Below are 16,927 nucleotides of genomic sequence, written 5' to 3'. Positions count from 1 at the left end.
ATAAACATAGGTTGTGTTTAATTGACAGCCCTGATGAGGTCTGATGACCTGAAGAGGGTGGAGCTGAGACTTCAGACAGCAGACGGACTTCTGAGGAGGAACATCAGCATCACACGAGAGGTTAGAGGTCACCCAACCTGTAATTAATCCTGGAGGAATTAAGTGTGATTAGAGAGATAGTGATTTAAATGTATTAATGCAGCTGTGTGTGTGTGTGTGTGTGTGTGTGTGTGTGTGTGTGTGTGTGTGTGTGTGTGTGTGTGTGTGTTTGTTTTACTGCAGTTATGATAATAATAATAAGAATTATAAGTATTTTGGGGGCTGTTATGAATTGTTCAAATCTTCCCTCTACCTCTCCTTTATTAGTGTAGTTACTGATAGAAAAAGTGAAAATCTTTTTAAAACAACTTTCATGCAAAACATCTTGTGGCTTAATTAGATGAGATTTGCCTCTGGTTTGAGATTTTACTCGACTTATGTTTTTGCTGAACTTTTTCTACACTTAAAAGCCAAAAAAAAAACATTGACACTTTTCTTTCATGTGAACAAGCTTTTTTTTTTCACAAGACTTTGTCTTACACTTCCAGTGACTGTAGCTGAAGCAGAAAGAAGCTTTTTAAAACTGAAACTAATCAAATGATACCTGAGATCCACCATGTCACAAGAGCACCTCAGCAGCCTCGCTGTCATAAACATCAACCATACAAGTGCTGGTCAGATTTGCAACGATGATGTAATTGATGACTTTGCAACAAACAAAGCAAGAAAGATCTGTTTTTAGGAAAATGACTTTGTAGTGAAAAATGTATTTAATTTGTTTGTTGTGTGAATTGCCAATTTATTATTATTTATTTTCATATTGTATTTATGTATTTATTTGTAAATGTATTTACTGTAAAGATAAAGTAAGTGCAGATTGTTGTTAGTTATTTATCTTTTTAGGTGGCAGCAGGATGGGAGCAGGTCATGACGTGGAAAGGAGACTCTCTGCTTGCAGGCTTCCTGTGACGTAGCTTCCTGTGTTTAACTGTGTTTTTAAACAAACTTTACTATTTATCTCTCCTTTTTTCCTCTTTTAATAATCCTAAATTGTTTTTGTCTTCCTGTCTTGTGCCTGTAGTTAGTTAACTTGACTATCACTAGTGTTCATTCCCTCTCACTTTATCACATCTCTGTATCTTAACTCTATCTGCTATTCTAAGCACTATGCCGGCTGTGTGTCTGCCTTTAAGCACAGGTGAGGACTCGTTCGATGCCCAGCTGCGAGAGCGGAAAGCGGCGCTGGAAACATCCCGGGCGTACGCTCACTCGTCCCTGGTAAATTCCCGGGTTGAATCTAACGCTCCCAGCACCTCAACCCCGCGTGTTTCTCTGCACAGGTACAGCGCACCTACAACGCGACCCGCCCAGATATCGTTTACTCCGGCACCGGTGCACCACGGACCCTGGATGCTGCAGCAGCGGAAGACACGAGCCAAGCCCCGGTCGAGGACGTCTCCCCCACCACCACCACCGGCCTTCGAGATCTCGACCGAGAACCGCTTGGCCCCTCTCCGCGAGACGGAACGTCATACTGTGATTCTTGGAGATTCCATCGTCCGGCATGTCCGCGCTACCGGAGACAAAAGTAAGGTGCACACTCGCTGTTTTCCTGGTGCTCGTGTTCTCGATGTCGCTGCACAGGTACCCGCGATCCTGTCATTCCGATTCAAATCAGTCCGATTGAAAGATTTGGCGGTGGACTTTTTACATGAGACGTTATCTAAGCTGATGTGATGTTCACAATCACGACTTTGTGACGTGCACTTTGTGTATATTTTCTGAAAGGAATGATAAATGGGCCGATTCGAGATCTGATACGGATGCCAGGTGAAGAGGAGGTGGAGATTTGAGGAAGCACATTTTGTCCCTCAAGTATTGGGTCTTATCAACAGCATTAATCGTGTTAACGCATTTGCATGGAAGAATTTTTATTTTGTTCGGTTTATAAAAAGGTTCATGTCATGAATCCTCTTGTGCGAGTATTTTTTTTATTATTTTTTTTTGTCTGAATCTTGATGTTATTGTTACAATAATTATGGGAGTCACGTGATTAAGGAATGAACGATACGGACCAGAAGAGATGAGGGTGAGCTACTCATTCTGTTTATCATCATTTGTCCTTTAGCTGCCTTGTCATATTTTCATTATTGGAACTAATGTCAGAGTTCGTGTATGTAGACGTGTGTATGGGTATCTGCTTATTGGAAATGTACCATTTTATATTATTTCTGATCAAAGGAACGAAATGATCTAAAGAACCAAGTCACTGAAATGATGCCATCTTCCAATCACTAGCAGTGATCAGTAATACTGATGAGTGCCATACGGGGGCACTAATGCTTCGAGTTATATCCAGGGAACGGATCAACGAATAAAAGAATGCTCTTAGCATGGAAAACGATGCATTTGTGGCCTGTACACAATAAGATAGAAGAAAGACAAGAAACAAACAGCAATAATCAATAGACTGGAAAGCTTACCGAACAAAAGTCCAGCAGGGGGCGCTCGCCTCTAACCCGGGTGTGTGTTTCTACAGAGAAACACTACAGGAGCTCATGTAGAGTCGCGCCATCACCATCTCTGTGACGTAGCATCCCTGATTGGTGCAACAATCTTTTTAATCCACCAATGAAACGTCATAGTCAAATGTCATGCTGTCATAGTAACATGCAAACATTGTAAGTCCACTATTGAATCGAAGGCCGTTGTTGAGACCAGACGTTTGTTTACTGCAGTAGGAATGTTCACTTTAAAACTGCAACAACATACAGAAATATTGCATTCTCATTTCTTCAATTACACTAAATATTGACAAATATATATTCTGTATATGTTCTAGATCTGTATTGAGCAAGTATAAGAGAGAACATTAAATATGATGTCACATGTAGTGACAGACATTTTCACGTTGTTCTAATCAACAGTATTCGGGGACCTACGTTCCTGTGGTGGTGAACATGACTGCGAGTTCTCCAGAAGAACAAATGCTGGTAATGTACAGTTCAAACACACACTGTTTTTCACACAGAATAAACTAAAGCCCATCACTTCCTCATCACCTAAACACACTGTTCATTTAGATTTTACTTACGGCAGCCAAACGGCCTCATTTTGTAAACCCCTTGATCACTTACTCTGTCTTTAAGGGAACTAAACGAAGAGGAATGAATGAAAAGTGGTACCCAATCTGCGATATTATTAGGGACCTGATTATGGTTCAGAACGATCTATAAAACATAACTGACTACTAAAATTAGATTGTCAAAATGTCCATATAGAGGAATGTGAGCGCAACTGGCAACCGCTCTAAAAGGACACGGCTCTGATTTGATTAAACAGAGTGAAGGTTATTCATGAAGTATATCAGAATTGTACAAATCAATGAAACTACTTACTCTATGAACTCTATTTGAACGAAATCATTACTGAGTTTGGACCAAAATGATATCTGTATGCTAATGTGTGCTAATCAGGAAATACGTTCTACCTACCTTTCCTAGCCTGACTTTAAAATCCCACCCCTGTCTGGCCTGCACTTCCTCCCTCACTCTGCCCTGTCTTTCCCTCCTGCATTGCCTGAGTTTATCTCACCCACATTACTTCACCTACATTACCATACCTAACTGTGCTATATGTAATGAGGCACACAGGGACAAGGTAGAGACTTGGAGGTTGTTCGATGTAGTTGTGGGAAAGGTCAGGGGTCATGTGTGTACCTTGGTGCTTTGAATTTGTCTCTGTGTGTCCTTTTATAGCTGCAAGTTTCAAATACTGTTTACGTTAACCTTCAAATAGCTTTAGCATTTTTGTGATTTTTATGCCAAACTTATATGCTGTTTGTGTTACAGTATTATTACAGTGCTCCAGTACATGTGGTGCCTCCTCAGCAGTACTCAGTCCATCCCACAGGATTCAATACATGCTACACTGTACTCCCTGGACCTACTACCCCAACAAATGGTAAGTTGATCATGCCTTTCCAGTCATCCTTACAAAAAGCCTGGTTTTCTTGTAGGATGTTATGATCCTCACAGCTTACATGTTGGTCTTTAATTGAAACTGATACTGTTCTTATTAGTGTCGGCTGCAGGGATGTTCTACTATAATGATCAGACCGTGTACAACCAGACTCCATTCCCAATGGTCCCTCCACTGCAGCAACATCCATCTACCAAGAGGAAGAGGAAAACGGTGCGTGTGCTTACTCTTTGTTTCAGTACTGGTTCATTTACTGAGTATATGAGCCTCAATTATAATTTTCTTTTAGATTTTTGACTCGTCTAGTCTGTGATTTAATTGCTACTGTCTCTGTTGTCTACAGATGAACAGCTTGAGAGATATTCAGTAAAATCTGCTGCATTAGATGGCGCTGAAAAGTCTACCTCTTCAGCTGAGCCCGGTCCTGCACAAGCCGTCACACCAAAGCCAGATAAAACAGAGCCTGTGCACGTGCCCCCAGAGGTTCCAGCTTCTGCTCTATTCACCATTGATGAGCCGAAACAGACACAGCTCCTCGTCCTGACGACTCCCGATCGCTCAGAGAGGTGAGTTTAAAATCAAATCAAATCAAATCAAATTTTATTCATCACATACACATACATACAGGGTACGACATGTAATGAAATGTTTTGTACGATGGTCCGGCTTGAGGGAATAGGATGGGGGAAAAAAAAGGAGGCAGATAAATAACTATAAGGTATAAGAAAGGCTATTGAAATAAAATAAAATAAAATATAATAAAATAAAATAAAAGAATATAAGGTATAAAGATATATAAATATATAGATATATAAAAGGATAATGTATGAGCAAATATACATATAAACAGTAAACAGTGTGTAGTGAAAGATGTAAACAAAATAAAAATGTAAACAATATGTAAACAATAGGCAATTGTGGTGGGTTGTCCATAAAGTGTCCGTGTGCGGTATGGTGTGGTGTAAAGGTCCGTAAAGTGTCCATGTGCAATATGGTGCAATATGGTCCATGTGGTATGAATAAAATAAAAAGCGCACTGTGCTGTGCAAGTCCAGAGTTTAAAGTGTCGTGGTGCGAACGGTGAGATATGTTTTAAAGTGACGTGGTGCGAAGGTGAATATATGTACAGAGAAGTGTGATGATGATGGTGGAGAGAGTGGGCCAGTTCTAGATCCTGGGTGTTTCCTGGTTTAAACACTGGATGGCCTGCGGGAAGAAGCTCCTCCTCATTCTCTCTGTGTTCGCTTTCAGGGAGCGGAAGCGTTTTCCTGAACACAACAGAGAAAAGAGTCCATTGTTGGGATGGCTGAGGTCCTTCATAATCTTCCTGGCTCTGGTCCTGCACCGCGTGCTATAGATGTCCTGCAGGTTAGGGAGCTCAGTGTGGATGGTACGTTCAGCTGAACGCACCACCCTCTGGAGGGCTCGTCTGTCCTGCATGGTGCTGTTCCCGAACCAGGAAGTGATGCTACCCGTCAGGACGCTCTCAATGGTGCAAGTGTAGAAAGTCTTAAGCACCTGAGAGGGAAGTTTAAAGTCCCTAAAGCGTCTCAGATGGTACAGACGCTGCCGGGCCTTCTTCACCAGGGTGTTGGTGTGACAGGACCAAGACAGATCCTGTGTGATGTTAACACCAAGGTACCGGAAACTGTCCACTCGCTCCACTGGGGTCCCGCTGATGTTTATAGGTTGGTATGACCGCTCCCGCTTTGTGCTGAAGTCCACGATCAACTCCTTAGTCTTGCTGACGTTCAGGAGAAGGTTGTTCTCCTGGCACCATCTCTCCAGGTTTTTAACCTCCTGTAGGTAGACCGTCTCGTCGTTGTTCGAGATCAGACCCACCACAACAGTGTCGTCAGCAAACTTGATGGTGGTGGAGTTGGAAGTGGCCACACAGTCATGTGTGTACATTGAGTAAAGCAGGGGTCTCAGAACACAACCCTGGGGGGCGCCAGTGCTGAGGGTGAGGGTGGATGAGGTGTGTTTTCCCACCCGTACGGCTTGTGGTCTGTCTGTCAGGAAGTTAGAGATCCATTGACACAGCGGCTGGCTGAGTCCCAGGACCTCCAACTTAGAGGTGAGTGTGGAGGGAATTATGGTGTTAAACGCTGAACTGTAGTCCACGAACAACATCTTTGCATAATTCCCATTTCTTTGGTCCAGGTGGCTCATCGTGGTGTGGAGAAGATGAGCAATGGCGTCCTCAGTAGAGCGGTTCTGACGGTACGCAAACTGTAGTGGGTCCAGTGTGTCTGGTAGTGATGCAGTGATGAAGTCTCTGACCAGTCTCTCGAAGTACTTCATCACTACTGAGGTCAAGGCTACAGGGCGGTAGTCGTTAAGGCAGGCGGGCTGGGGTTTCTTCGGGACAGGAACAATGGTGGACTGTTTGAAACATGAGGGGACAACAGACTGTTCCAGTGAGAGGTTGAATATCTCAGTGAACACCAGTGCTAGCTGGTCAGCGCAGGCTTTCAGAACCCGGCCTGTGATGCCATCTGGTCCTGCTGCCTTCCTGGTATTCACTCTCTTGAAAGCCCTCCTCACGTCATGCTCCGAGATGGTAAACGTGTTTACCTCTCCGGCTCTCTCGGCGTGCACGCTGGTTGTGCCGCTAGCGTGGTTAGCTGCAGCCTCGAAACGAGCGTAAAAGGTGTTTAGCTCGTCTGCCAGAGAAGCGTCCGCATTCACCATTTTAGAAGATGGTGTTTTATAGTCCGTTATTGTTCTTAGTCCCTGCCACAGGTTCCTAGAGCCACCATGTTGAAACTATGACTCTAGTTTCCTCCCGTAGCGCCGCTTTGCTTCCTTTACCGCTCTGCGAACACTGTAAGACGCAGCCTTGTACTCGTCCATGTCCCCGGTGGCGAGCCCCGTGTTGTAGGCAGCGGAGCGGGATCTCAGAGCGTCGCGGATAGTTTTATCCACCCACGGCTTCTGGTTGGGAAACGTTCTGATAGTGGTTTTCTGCACTGTATCATCAGCTAGTTTCCCGATGAATCCCACAACCGCTTCCGTAAACATGTTGACGTCATCAGAGCTGCGCCGGAACATGTCCCAGTCTGCGTCATCCAAAGCGTCCTGCAGAGCGGCCACCGATTGGTCAGTCCAGCACGCGACCTCCCTCTGAACCGGAGCTTTCTGTTTCAGCCTTTGTTTGTAAACAGGCATGAGGAAGATGGCGGCATGGTCCGATTTCCCAAACGGTGGACGTGATTGTGCCTTGTAGCTGTTCTTGAATGGCGTGTAACAGTGGTCCAGTGTTCTTTCGCCCCTGGTAGGGCAGGTGATGTGCTGATGAAAGTTCGGGAGTGCGCGCTTGAGGTTGGCACTGTTGAAATCTCCGACCACAATGAGCGCAGCGTCCCGATGCTGTGTTTGGTGAAGAGTTATTGTCTCGTGTAAATCCCATACTGCAGTGTCCGTGTCCGCATGAGGTGGAATATAAACGGCACTGACAATGACCCAACTGAATTCCCGAGGTAGATAGAAGGGCCGACATTTGATGGTCAGTAGTTCCAGATTTGGTGTGCAGGAGCGTGAAAGAGGAACGATGCTCGCGCTGTCGCACCAGTGGTTGTTCACCATCAGACACACTCCACCTCCTCTTGACTTCCCCGACTCCAGTGTTCTGTCCATGCGGTAAACCGAGAAGAACTCGGCCGGCTGGATGGCGTGGTCCGGTACCGCTGGGTTCAGCCATGTCTCGGTGAAGCAGAGAAGGTTGCAGTCCCGAATGTCTCTCTGGAACTTGACCCTTGCCCTGAGGTCGTCGAGCTTGTTCTCCAGTGACTGGACGTTGGCTAACAGGATACTAGGTAAGGGAGCGCGGTGTGCGCGTGCCCTCAGCCTGTTCCTGACGCCGGCTCGTTTCCCTCGCGGACGCCGGTACGGGTCGCGTCCTTTGTTCACCCTCAGGATCTCGCTCGGCCAGCATGGGTCCGGGTTTAAAAACGGCGAAAGGTGAGTGCATTGTACACCAATAGATATAAGAGTTTCTCTGTCATATCTAATGATGTCCATCTTGTGTAGATGGAAGTGTAACTACTTAAATAAAAGTATAAAATAAACAAAAAAAGAGAAAACGTAACCGGAGCAGTCGTGACGGCAGCCGACCTCACCGGCGCCATCTTGCTCGGGGAAGGGCTCGTCGCTGTCCCTGCACTGGATTTTAATTGGTCAAAATCTTTTACAATGTGACTAAATTAAACGTGTAGTCCAGCATTTTCCAACATGTTTTAATTAAGACGTATTGCAAATTGTTAAACTGTTGTGCATGTTAAACGGTGTTGACTACAAAAGTAGCCTGAAAGAACAAATCCGTACTTTTAGAAATAAGACCCGTACTTTTTAAATACGTTTTCTACAAATAAAAGAATTAGACATCTTTAAATTTCAATATGCAATATTATCTTTTGGTAATGCCGTATAAAAATCTCACATAATCCTTCCTTTTTCCCACAACTGCCCTTTGACTTTCATTGTAATCGAGTCATGAGTAACGTTTTCTCACACACTTCATCATGTTTTTCACTACTTTTCATGTCTGCTTTTGCTCGTTCCTTCCTCAGAGCCAGAGATGGAGAATAAGAGGATACAATATAGTAGAAACTTTCTTTTGAGCATCCAGTTCATGCCTGATTGTGTGCAGAAGCCAGAGGGGCTTCCACCCATACCTGATGTGGTGCTACACAAGGTAAGCCTCCTGACATGGGGGCTTTATTTAAAACCAAATAAGGAATATTGTTTCACAGATCATCAGTAATATATAAATGATATCAGTAATATCTCAAATATTTTGCCTTCTTTTTTTTGGCTTTATAACGTTTGCCCTTTTAGCAGCCGAATGCAATTTGGAGGCGGCCTCCACCCTGCAAGTTCCTCTTGAATGTGCCTATGAATGAAGAGGTGGAGATGAAGAAGGCTGAGGATGCCTGGAAGCCTTCCATGAAAAGAAGGAATTCCACAGAGGACCCTGAAACACAAAAAACTGAGGTTAGCACATGACTCTGCAGTTGCACACTGTCGTTGCAGAAAGATTTACATTTCACACTCGCTGTCTGTGCAATAAATCGGTGTGTTGGATGGAGATATTATTTATATACAGTCGTGCTGATGTGTGTTGCTGATGTTGTGTGTTCTGACTGTGGAATTTTCTTCTTATTTTGATTTTTAGTTAAATGTGCCCATAGCCAAAAAACCCAAAAGCAATGTGAATTTTTGAATGCTGCTGCTAAACCAGTGTCAGTAAGAGTTTGAGAAGGACAAAACGAGCAACGATGTCCTTGAGAAAAAACAGCAGGAACTGGAAGCAGCTGTTTCAGTAAGCATCGTTTCTCTCAAGAGGGCTTTTTTCTTCATTTTTCCCACAGAATAAAATAAAAATCTACTGAATTTGCAAATGAAGCTTCAAGTGGATAATCTGTTATCAGGCTTGAACCCGTCCTTCTGTAAAATTTCTATGGTATCTTCATGTGTAATATTTGTATTTTTTAGTTTTAATGATTATAACGATTGAGGACAGTAATCGTGAGAGGCTTCAGGACGAGCTGGAGGAGGCGAAAAACAAAGCTCGCAGAAAAACCAAGGGTAACGTCAAGTTCATCGGGGAGCTGTTTAAGTTGCGGATGTTGACCGAGTCCATCATTTATAACTGCGTGGTAAAACTGCTGAAACAAAATGACGAGGAAAGTCTCGAGTGCCTCTCTATTCTCCTCACGACCGCCGGCAAAGAGATGGACTTTAAGAAGGCCAAGGTAAACAACCAAAGACGCCATTGTAGAGCATTTTCATTGCACATGTTAACAGAGCACTTGCTTATAATTTATAGACCAATACAAAGAGGCTTGGAGAAATTGCTAGAGCTATATTACATAAAAAGTGTGCTTCCTGTTGTTTAATATTCGAACAGCTGTTCCAAGTGTAACCGATGAAATGTTTATGAAAAGCCAGTGAACATCTGCTTTTAACAACTTGTCACGTCTGAGAGCTGTAAATATCTTCTATTAAACATGTTTCCTAAAGTACTTCTATTGGAACTATTGGAACAGTAGAATAGGTATTGGAGCACGACTGCTGAATTGTTGCCTAATTTTATTCCTCCTTCAGGTACAAATGGATATGTACTTTAAAAAGATGGAAGGAATTGTGAAGGGAAAAAACCTCATCACGTGTTCACTTCATGCTCCATGATGTCATTGACCTGCGCCTGGTCAGTGAACTTGTTTGTTTGCCTACTAGATGTGCATTCGTGCTTATATTTAACAGTAGTACATAATGAAATGAAAAGAAAACAGTGAATGACGTGTCCGATTCCTCGTTTCAGCACAACTGGGTATCACGGAGAGTTGTAGAAGGACCGAAGACCATTGAAAATATCCACATGGATGCCAAATTTTAGGAGCAGGAGGAGCAAAGAAAAGTTCAAGAAAAGCTACGATCCATGGGCATGAATAGGCGAGGTTATAGAGGGCATATGTGTTCTAGACTAATCCTTTTTACAGCTTAGTCCCCTTTCTTTTCACAGCACTTAACCAATGCACTGCAACTTTTTGTTGTTATTTCTTGTTTCTTCTACAGTATTTCCGAGTCATGAGACCATGAACACTGTGAGCATGAACATTACAATAGACCCCAACAAGATCCCTAAAATCAACAAGGTACTGACTTTACATGTGCAGAAACATGCTTTTCAAATGCAAGCTTGAACTATTTCAGTCAGCATTTAAAGCTTGAGATGTAGATGAACTCAAACCTGCTGGTGAAACGATTTACGTAGTTGAAAAGTATTAACCTTTAAGAGTTGCCTGAACTAAGCGTTAGAAATCCCCCAAATGTTTGTGGATTTAGAGCTATAGGAGAGCTGCTTCATTCCTCTTTTAATAAAAAACTTTTGAAACATTTTTCGTTTTCTTTGGCCTGGATCTTCTCCTCAGCCCTCGCTGTTTTCTCCTCCCGTTCTTCCATTTTTCATTCTGCAGCGTCTTCTGTGTTACCTGTTCAGAGTTTAGCGGGTGGTGCATCAGTAAGAATGGTCCGTGGGGAAACGCGGTGCTCTGTGTGTAGTTAAATGGACTAAGCCAAGTTATTTGCCTCGATGCTTTTTTGTATTTGAATTACTCGAGTTACACAATTCACACAATTTAAGTAATGTTATGGAATTCTACTTCAAAACTGGCAATCTGTTAAAGTACATGTTTTTCTACCAGGTTTATAAGAAGCATTGTTATTTAAACTGAATTGTGTTTGTGTGTAGTTACCAGCAGATAATAAGATTTATTTGGGACGGAATTTCGGGGGACGACGGCTGAACTGGAAGAACGGCTGCAATGGAGAAACTAGCGCTAGAGCCACATCCGGAGCATCAGGTGAGTCTGTAGTGAATGTAGTCTGTGTCCTTTTTCAGCTCTCTCCTGTGTTCATGTTGTGAAAATATTCAAAGCAGGTTGTGATTGTAGGTGTTGTTGAAACTTAATTCAGTTTAATGCATGAGCATTTTTAGTCATGACACATCATGTCTCTTGTGTTTCAGTAAAACTCGACACAGTGCCAGACTCGACTACAAACAAGCCTGCGCTATCAGAGGAGGAAATGAAGAAACGCTCTAAATCCATTATCGAGGAGTTTCTACACATAAATGATCACAAAGTAATGATCTCATGCAGTGTCTTATGATCACATTTAGTTGAATACACATCGGTTATTATTGTGTTACTGCGTCACATAATCGTGGTGGGTTCGTGTGCAGGAGGCCTTGCATTGCGTGGAGGAACTGGACCAGGGCGGGATGCTGTACGTTTTTGTTCGGGTGGGTGTGGAGACCACGCTGGAGCGAAACCAGATCACACGTGACCACATGGGTCATCTGTTCCATCAGCTGCTGCAGGCTGGGATCCTCTCCACATCTCAGTTTTTTAAAGGGTGAGTGACATTCCTGCACCACACAGCTCCGTCTCCCACTGGCGCCAGAGACACTACTGTCTGCGTCATGAGATGTCCACAGCTTGATGACATATTTACACCCAATGGGGTTATTGTAGCATTATTATGAATACGCTTGCGTTTACATTTGGTCATTTTTTAGAGAACTTTATGAGAATCAGAATCCTTTATTAAGACTTTTGTCTGTGTTTTCTTTTTGCTGTCTTTCCCCCCATTTTCTTATCTATCCTTGTTTACACAGGTTCTCAGAAACCCTCGAGATAGCAGATGATATGGCGATTGACATTCCTTATGTATGGCAGTACATAGCGGAGCTCGTTAATCCTGTGCTTCGGGAAGGAGGAATCTCTTTGAGAGAATTATTCATGTATTTACAGTTACATTTGAGACTATACATATACATTTTTTGCTGGAAAGGAAGTTGGTGTTTGTTTTTAATTGTTGATTTCTTGTGAATTCCAGTGAATTTAGCAAACCACTACTTCCTGTGGCAAGAGCCGGCATATTATTTGCAGAAATATTGAACCTTCTCTGCAAACAAATGGTGAGCTGTGAGATCTTCTATAGAATATGACTGAAAAAAGGAAAATATTTTGTCATACTAGTTGAAAAAAGTTCTTTTTTGTTCAAGTCATTGCTGTGTTTTTCTTCACTTTAGAGCCAAAAGGAAGTGGAGGCCTTATGGAGGGACTCTAAACTGAGCTGGGCTGATTTTCTTCCTGAAACCGTGGATGGGAACAACTTCATTACTGAGCAGGTGAGCTGTTGGCTGCACACTAGATTTAGACTCCACTGGAAGATCTGGACCAAACAGGATCCAGTGGGCAGTAGAATTTCTACTACTTGAGTAATAATAATAGAAGAGCTGAGTAAAAGTGACAGCATAGTTATTTTATGAAATCATTTCGCTTGAAAATTGCTTTGAAATACTATTGTTTATGTCTGATCTAATCGCTTGACTCGGCATATTTTTGGCTGGTTGTTACAGAGGGCTTTTAAAAATGTGACGGACTTCTGAGGAGGAACATCAGCACCACACGAGAGGTTAGAGGTCACCCAACCTGTAATTAATCCTGGAGGAATTAAGTGTGATCAGAGAGATAGCGATTTAAATGTATTAATGCAGCTGTGTGTGTGTGTGTGTGTGTGTGTGTGTGTGTGTGTGTGTGTGTGTGTGTGTGTGTACTGAAAAATGTATTTAATTTGTTTGTTGTGTGAATTTTACAATTTATTATTATTTATTTTCATATTTTATTTATGTATTTATATTTAAATATATTTACTGTAAATTCGTATTAAAGATAAAGTAAGTGCAGATTGTTGTTAGTTATTTATCTTTTTGGGTGGCAGCAGGATGGGGGCAGGTCATGACATGGAAGACACGAGCCAAGCCCCGGTCCAGGACGTCTCCCCCGCCACCACCACCGGCCTTCGAGATCTCGACCGAGAACCGCTTCGCCCCTCTCCGCGAGACGGAACGTCATACTGTGATTCTTGGAGATTCCATCGTCCGGCATGTCCGCGCTACCGGAGACAAAGGTAAGGTGCACACTCGCTGTTTTCCTGGTGCTCGTGTTCTCGATGTCGCTGCGCAGGTACCCGCGATCCTGAACGAGAACTTCGCAGCGGTTGTTCTTCATGCTGGAACGAACAAAACCCGGCTGAGGCAAACGGAGATCTTAAAGAGGGATTTCAGGATCCTGGTGGAGACGGTACGCAGCACATCACCCACAACGAGGATCATAGTGTCAGGACCTCTTCCCACTTACCAGCGAGGGGCTGAGAAGTTTAGTAGACTCTTTGCACTAAATGAATGGTTACAGTCATGGTGTCGAGAGCACAAACTTCTCTTTATTAATAACTGGAACTGTTTCTGGGAGCGTCCGAGGTTCTTCCACCCTGATGGCCTGCACCCCAGCAGAGTTGGAGCAGCAGTGCTATCAGATAACATCTCTAGGATACTACACACCATCTGACTGGTAAGACATCAGGAAATTTACGTCTATGAGAACATTTATACAACAAACCAAATAGTTACAAGTTCACACACAGCCCAGTTTATAGAAACCGTATCTATTCCTCATGTAGTAAAACCAAGAATTAAATACACAAGATCCAGAAATAATCTTATTGCAGTTAAAACTGAAAAATGCCAGATAAACAAACACCAAAAAGTTGTAAAGTTTGGTTTTTTAAACATCAGATCACTTGCACCCAAAGCACTGATTGTAAATGAGATGATCACAGAGAATAATCTCTCAGCACTCTGTCTCACTGAGACCTGGATTAAACCAGGTGATTATATGGGTCTAAACGAGTCGACACCGTCAGGATATGTTTATAAGCATGAGCCCCGTCAGACTGGTCGTGGGGGAGGTGTAGCAACCATTTATAGTGCCTCTCTTAATGTTAGTCAGAGATTAGGATTCAGCTTTAAATCATTTGAAGTGCTCGTTCTTAAAGTTGTACTTTCAGACATGCATAGAAAACTCGCTCTGGTCAACGTGTACAGACCCCCAGGACCCTACGCTGATTTTCTTCAAGAGTTTGCTTATTTTCTTTCAGACCTTTTGATCAATTTTGATAAAGTGCTGCTTGTAGGAGATTTTAATATTCATGTAGATGATGTAAACGATGCTCTAGGATTATCATTTGTCGACTTATTAAACTCTTTTGGGGTTAAACAAAACGTCACCGGACCAACTCACTGTTTTAACCACACACTAGACTTAATAATATCCCACGGAGCAGACGTCACTGATATAGATATTTTACCTCAGAGTGATGACATCACTGACCATTACCTCATACTGTACACACTACCGGTAGAGCAGATTAGCCATGTTTCACCACGTTATCGACTTGGTAGGACTATTGTTCAGACCACTAAGGACAGATTCATAAATAACCTGCCTGATTTATCTCAATTCCTCACTAAACCCATAACTGCTAATAATCTTGATGAAATGGCTAACAACATAGACCTTATCCTCACTAGCACATTAGACACTGTTGCCCCCATCCGGTTAAAAAAGGTTAGAGAACAGGCACCTGCACCTTGGTATAATAGTCATACGCATGCCCTAAAGAGAACAGCACGTAATCTGGAGAGAAAATGGAGGAAAACTTAATTGGAGGTATTTAGAATTGCGTATAAAGACAGTATGCTCAGCTACAGACAGGCGCTAAAAGCTGCTAGAGCTGAACACCTGAGCAAACTCATAGAAAACAACAAAAACAATCCCAGGTTCCTTTTCAGTACAGTCGCTAAATTAACTACAAATCAGGGATCTGAAAAATGTGTTCCATCACAGTTTAGTAGTGACGACTTTTTGAATTTCTTCACTGAAAAAATGTATAGCATTAGAAAAACAAATTGAAGGAAGTGTTACATACAGCTGGTGAGCCTCTTCTCAATATTATTAACTCCTCACTATCTTTAGCTCACGTCCTTAAATCCCTCAAGTTCCTGCCTTAATTGGTAATAAAATAAGAAATAAATACATGGCTTGATTAATTATTGTGCCAAATACAGCATCCAAAAAAGAAACTTTACCAACTTATTTTATTTTACATTGACAGATCAATATTTATCATTTTCAGTTTTATTTTAAAATTAGCACCATTATTTAATTTTCCCTTTTATTTCCAATCTTATTGTTTAATAATTACTTTCCTTTTTATGTAATATTTTTATTTGGCACATTAATTACTTTATCAAGCCATTTTGTATTTGTTTACTACCAATATTGGCAGCGTTCATCCTCCAATTTGTTTCATGTATCTGCATTATATATATAACTGACATTGAAGCCCCTGTTATTAAACGTTTGAATTATTATGTTTATTATTATTCCCAGGTTCCTCCTGCTTCACTGCTGAGACATTCATGTTGAGCATCGACAAGAAGATTGTCAACGACCACATCACAACCTTCACCTCCTCCATCTGCCTGATGTTTGGCAGTTATTACTGCTTTAACATACACTACCCAGTGGAACTACGATCAACACTGGAGTTTCTCCAACGCTAATATTCTGTTTTTATCAACACCTTTTTTGGATTCATCAAACGTATCAATTTGATATCCATCTCAGGTTGTTCATTTTCTCAATCTTTCTCTCACTCTTTTTTTTTTCCATAAAGGTGTTTCTTTTCCATAAATCCTGAGAGGCACCGAGGTTGAATCCAAGAAGAAAAAAGTGTTCAGTCAATCCCAGAGTCCTCACTCTCATCTCAGACATTGCTGACCATGAGTGGATCTAGTGCGACCCCTCTTGTTGTGGACAATGTGATAAAGGTGTGTTACAGACTTAACTTGTTTGAACATTTTTGTAGTTCAAACAGCAGCAATAACACTTAAAGCACTACACTACAGAAACAATATGAAAGAAAGTTTTCTACATTTCTCTAATGCTGTCGAGTAACACAGTTTACAGGCCTAAGAATGTAACACTAGCTTCAATATCACAACCTTGTTTCTGCCTGGTGTCGAACCAGGGACCTTTCGCGTGTGAGGCGAACGTGATGACCACTACACTACAGAAACTACCGCAGGGAAAAGCTTCTTGGTCACTGTTTGCACTTTTGCATACATTCGCAGTTTCAGTAGAGCAGGAGAATGAACCGGTTTGCTGAGAAGTTCAAAACACTATCGTTCTTCTAGCATAGAAGCAGTCTTGCTTCTATTTGCTTCCCTTGAACACTTGGCGTTTGTGTATTAGATGGACCCACCAGTCATCATAGACACCGGCAAAACATTTCAAAATCACTTGGCTTCTTCTTCTTATTATTATTATTATTATTATGATCCAACTCTCCAACTTTTTAATTGATGCACTTCAAAGAGAAAGACACTCAGGCGAGAAAGACAATGGAACAGTGGTTAATTTAGTCCAACAACAAGAAATTGGTCTCTCTCTTTCTAAATTATACACACAATCACAATCATGAATATGAGCATCAA

The 16,927-nt window shown here is 42.2% G+C and overlaps 3 protein-coding genes across 8 annotated transcripts in view; 2 read left to right on the top strand and 1 right to left on the bottom strand.

The window, feature by feature from the left end:
* Positions 1–16,927, bottom strand: part of LOC310725165 (eukaryotic translation initiation factor 4 gamma 3-like) — a 250,262-nt gene that overhangs the window by 42,424 nt on the left and 190,911 nt on the right. The gene's annotated exons all lie outside the window — the stretch shown is intronic.
* LOC310731185 (uncharacterized protein) lies at positions 1,207–4,157 on the top strand (the record flags this gene model as incomplete). The annotated part of the gene is made up of 4 exons (XM_083550610.1): positions 1,207–1,627; positions 2,967–3,032; positions 3,891–4,002; positions 4,121–4,157. 4 exons carry the CDS (start codon positions 1,207–1,209, stop codon positions 4,146–4,148), a joined length of 627 nt encoding a protein of 208 aa, XP_083406736.1. The 3' UTR covers positions 4,149–4,157.
* LOC310724844 (eukaryotic translation initiation factor 4 gamma 3-like) overlaps positions 9,222–16,927 on the top strand; it is a 128,643-nt gene continuing 120,937 nt past the window's right edge. The window contains exons 1-6 of the mRNA XM_083539215.1: positions 9,222–9,343; positions 9,540–9,776; positions 11,768–11,940; positions 12,203–12,328; positions 12,424–12,505; positions 12,620–12,718. Of these exons, the coding sequence (XP_083395341.1) occupies positions 9,648–9,776; positions 11,768–11,940; positions 12,203–12,328; positions 12,424–12,505; positions 12,620–12,718 (609 nt within the window). The 5' untranslated portion in view covers positions 9,222–9,343; positions 9,540–9,647. The remainder of the gene's footprint in view (positions 9,344–9,539; positions 9,777–11,767; positions 11,941–12,202; positions 12,329–12,423; positions 12,506–12,619; positions 12,719–16,927) is intronic.

Source organism: Silurus aristotelis (genome assembly GCF_946808225.1).
Source record: "Silurus aristotelis genome assembly, chromosome: 1".
Taxonomy (NCBI): domain Eukaryota; kingdom Metazoa; phylum Chordata; class Actinopteri; order Siluriformes; family Siluridae; genus Silurus; species Silurus aristotelis.
This window is presented reverse-complemented; position numbering and strand designations above follow the sequence as displayed.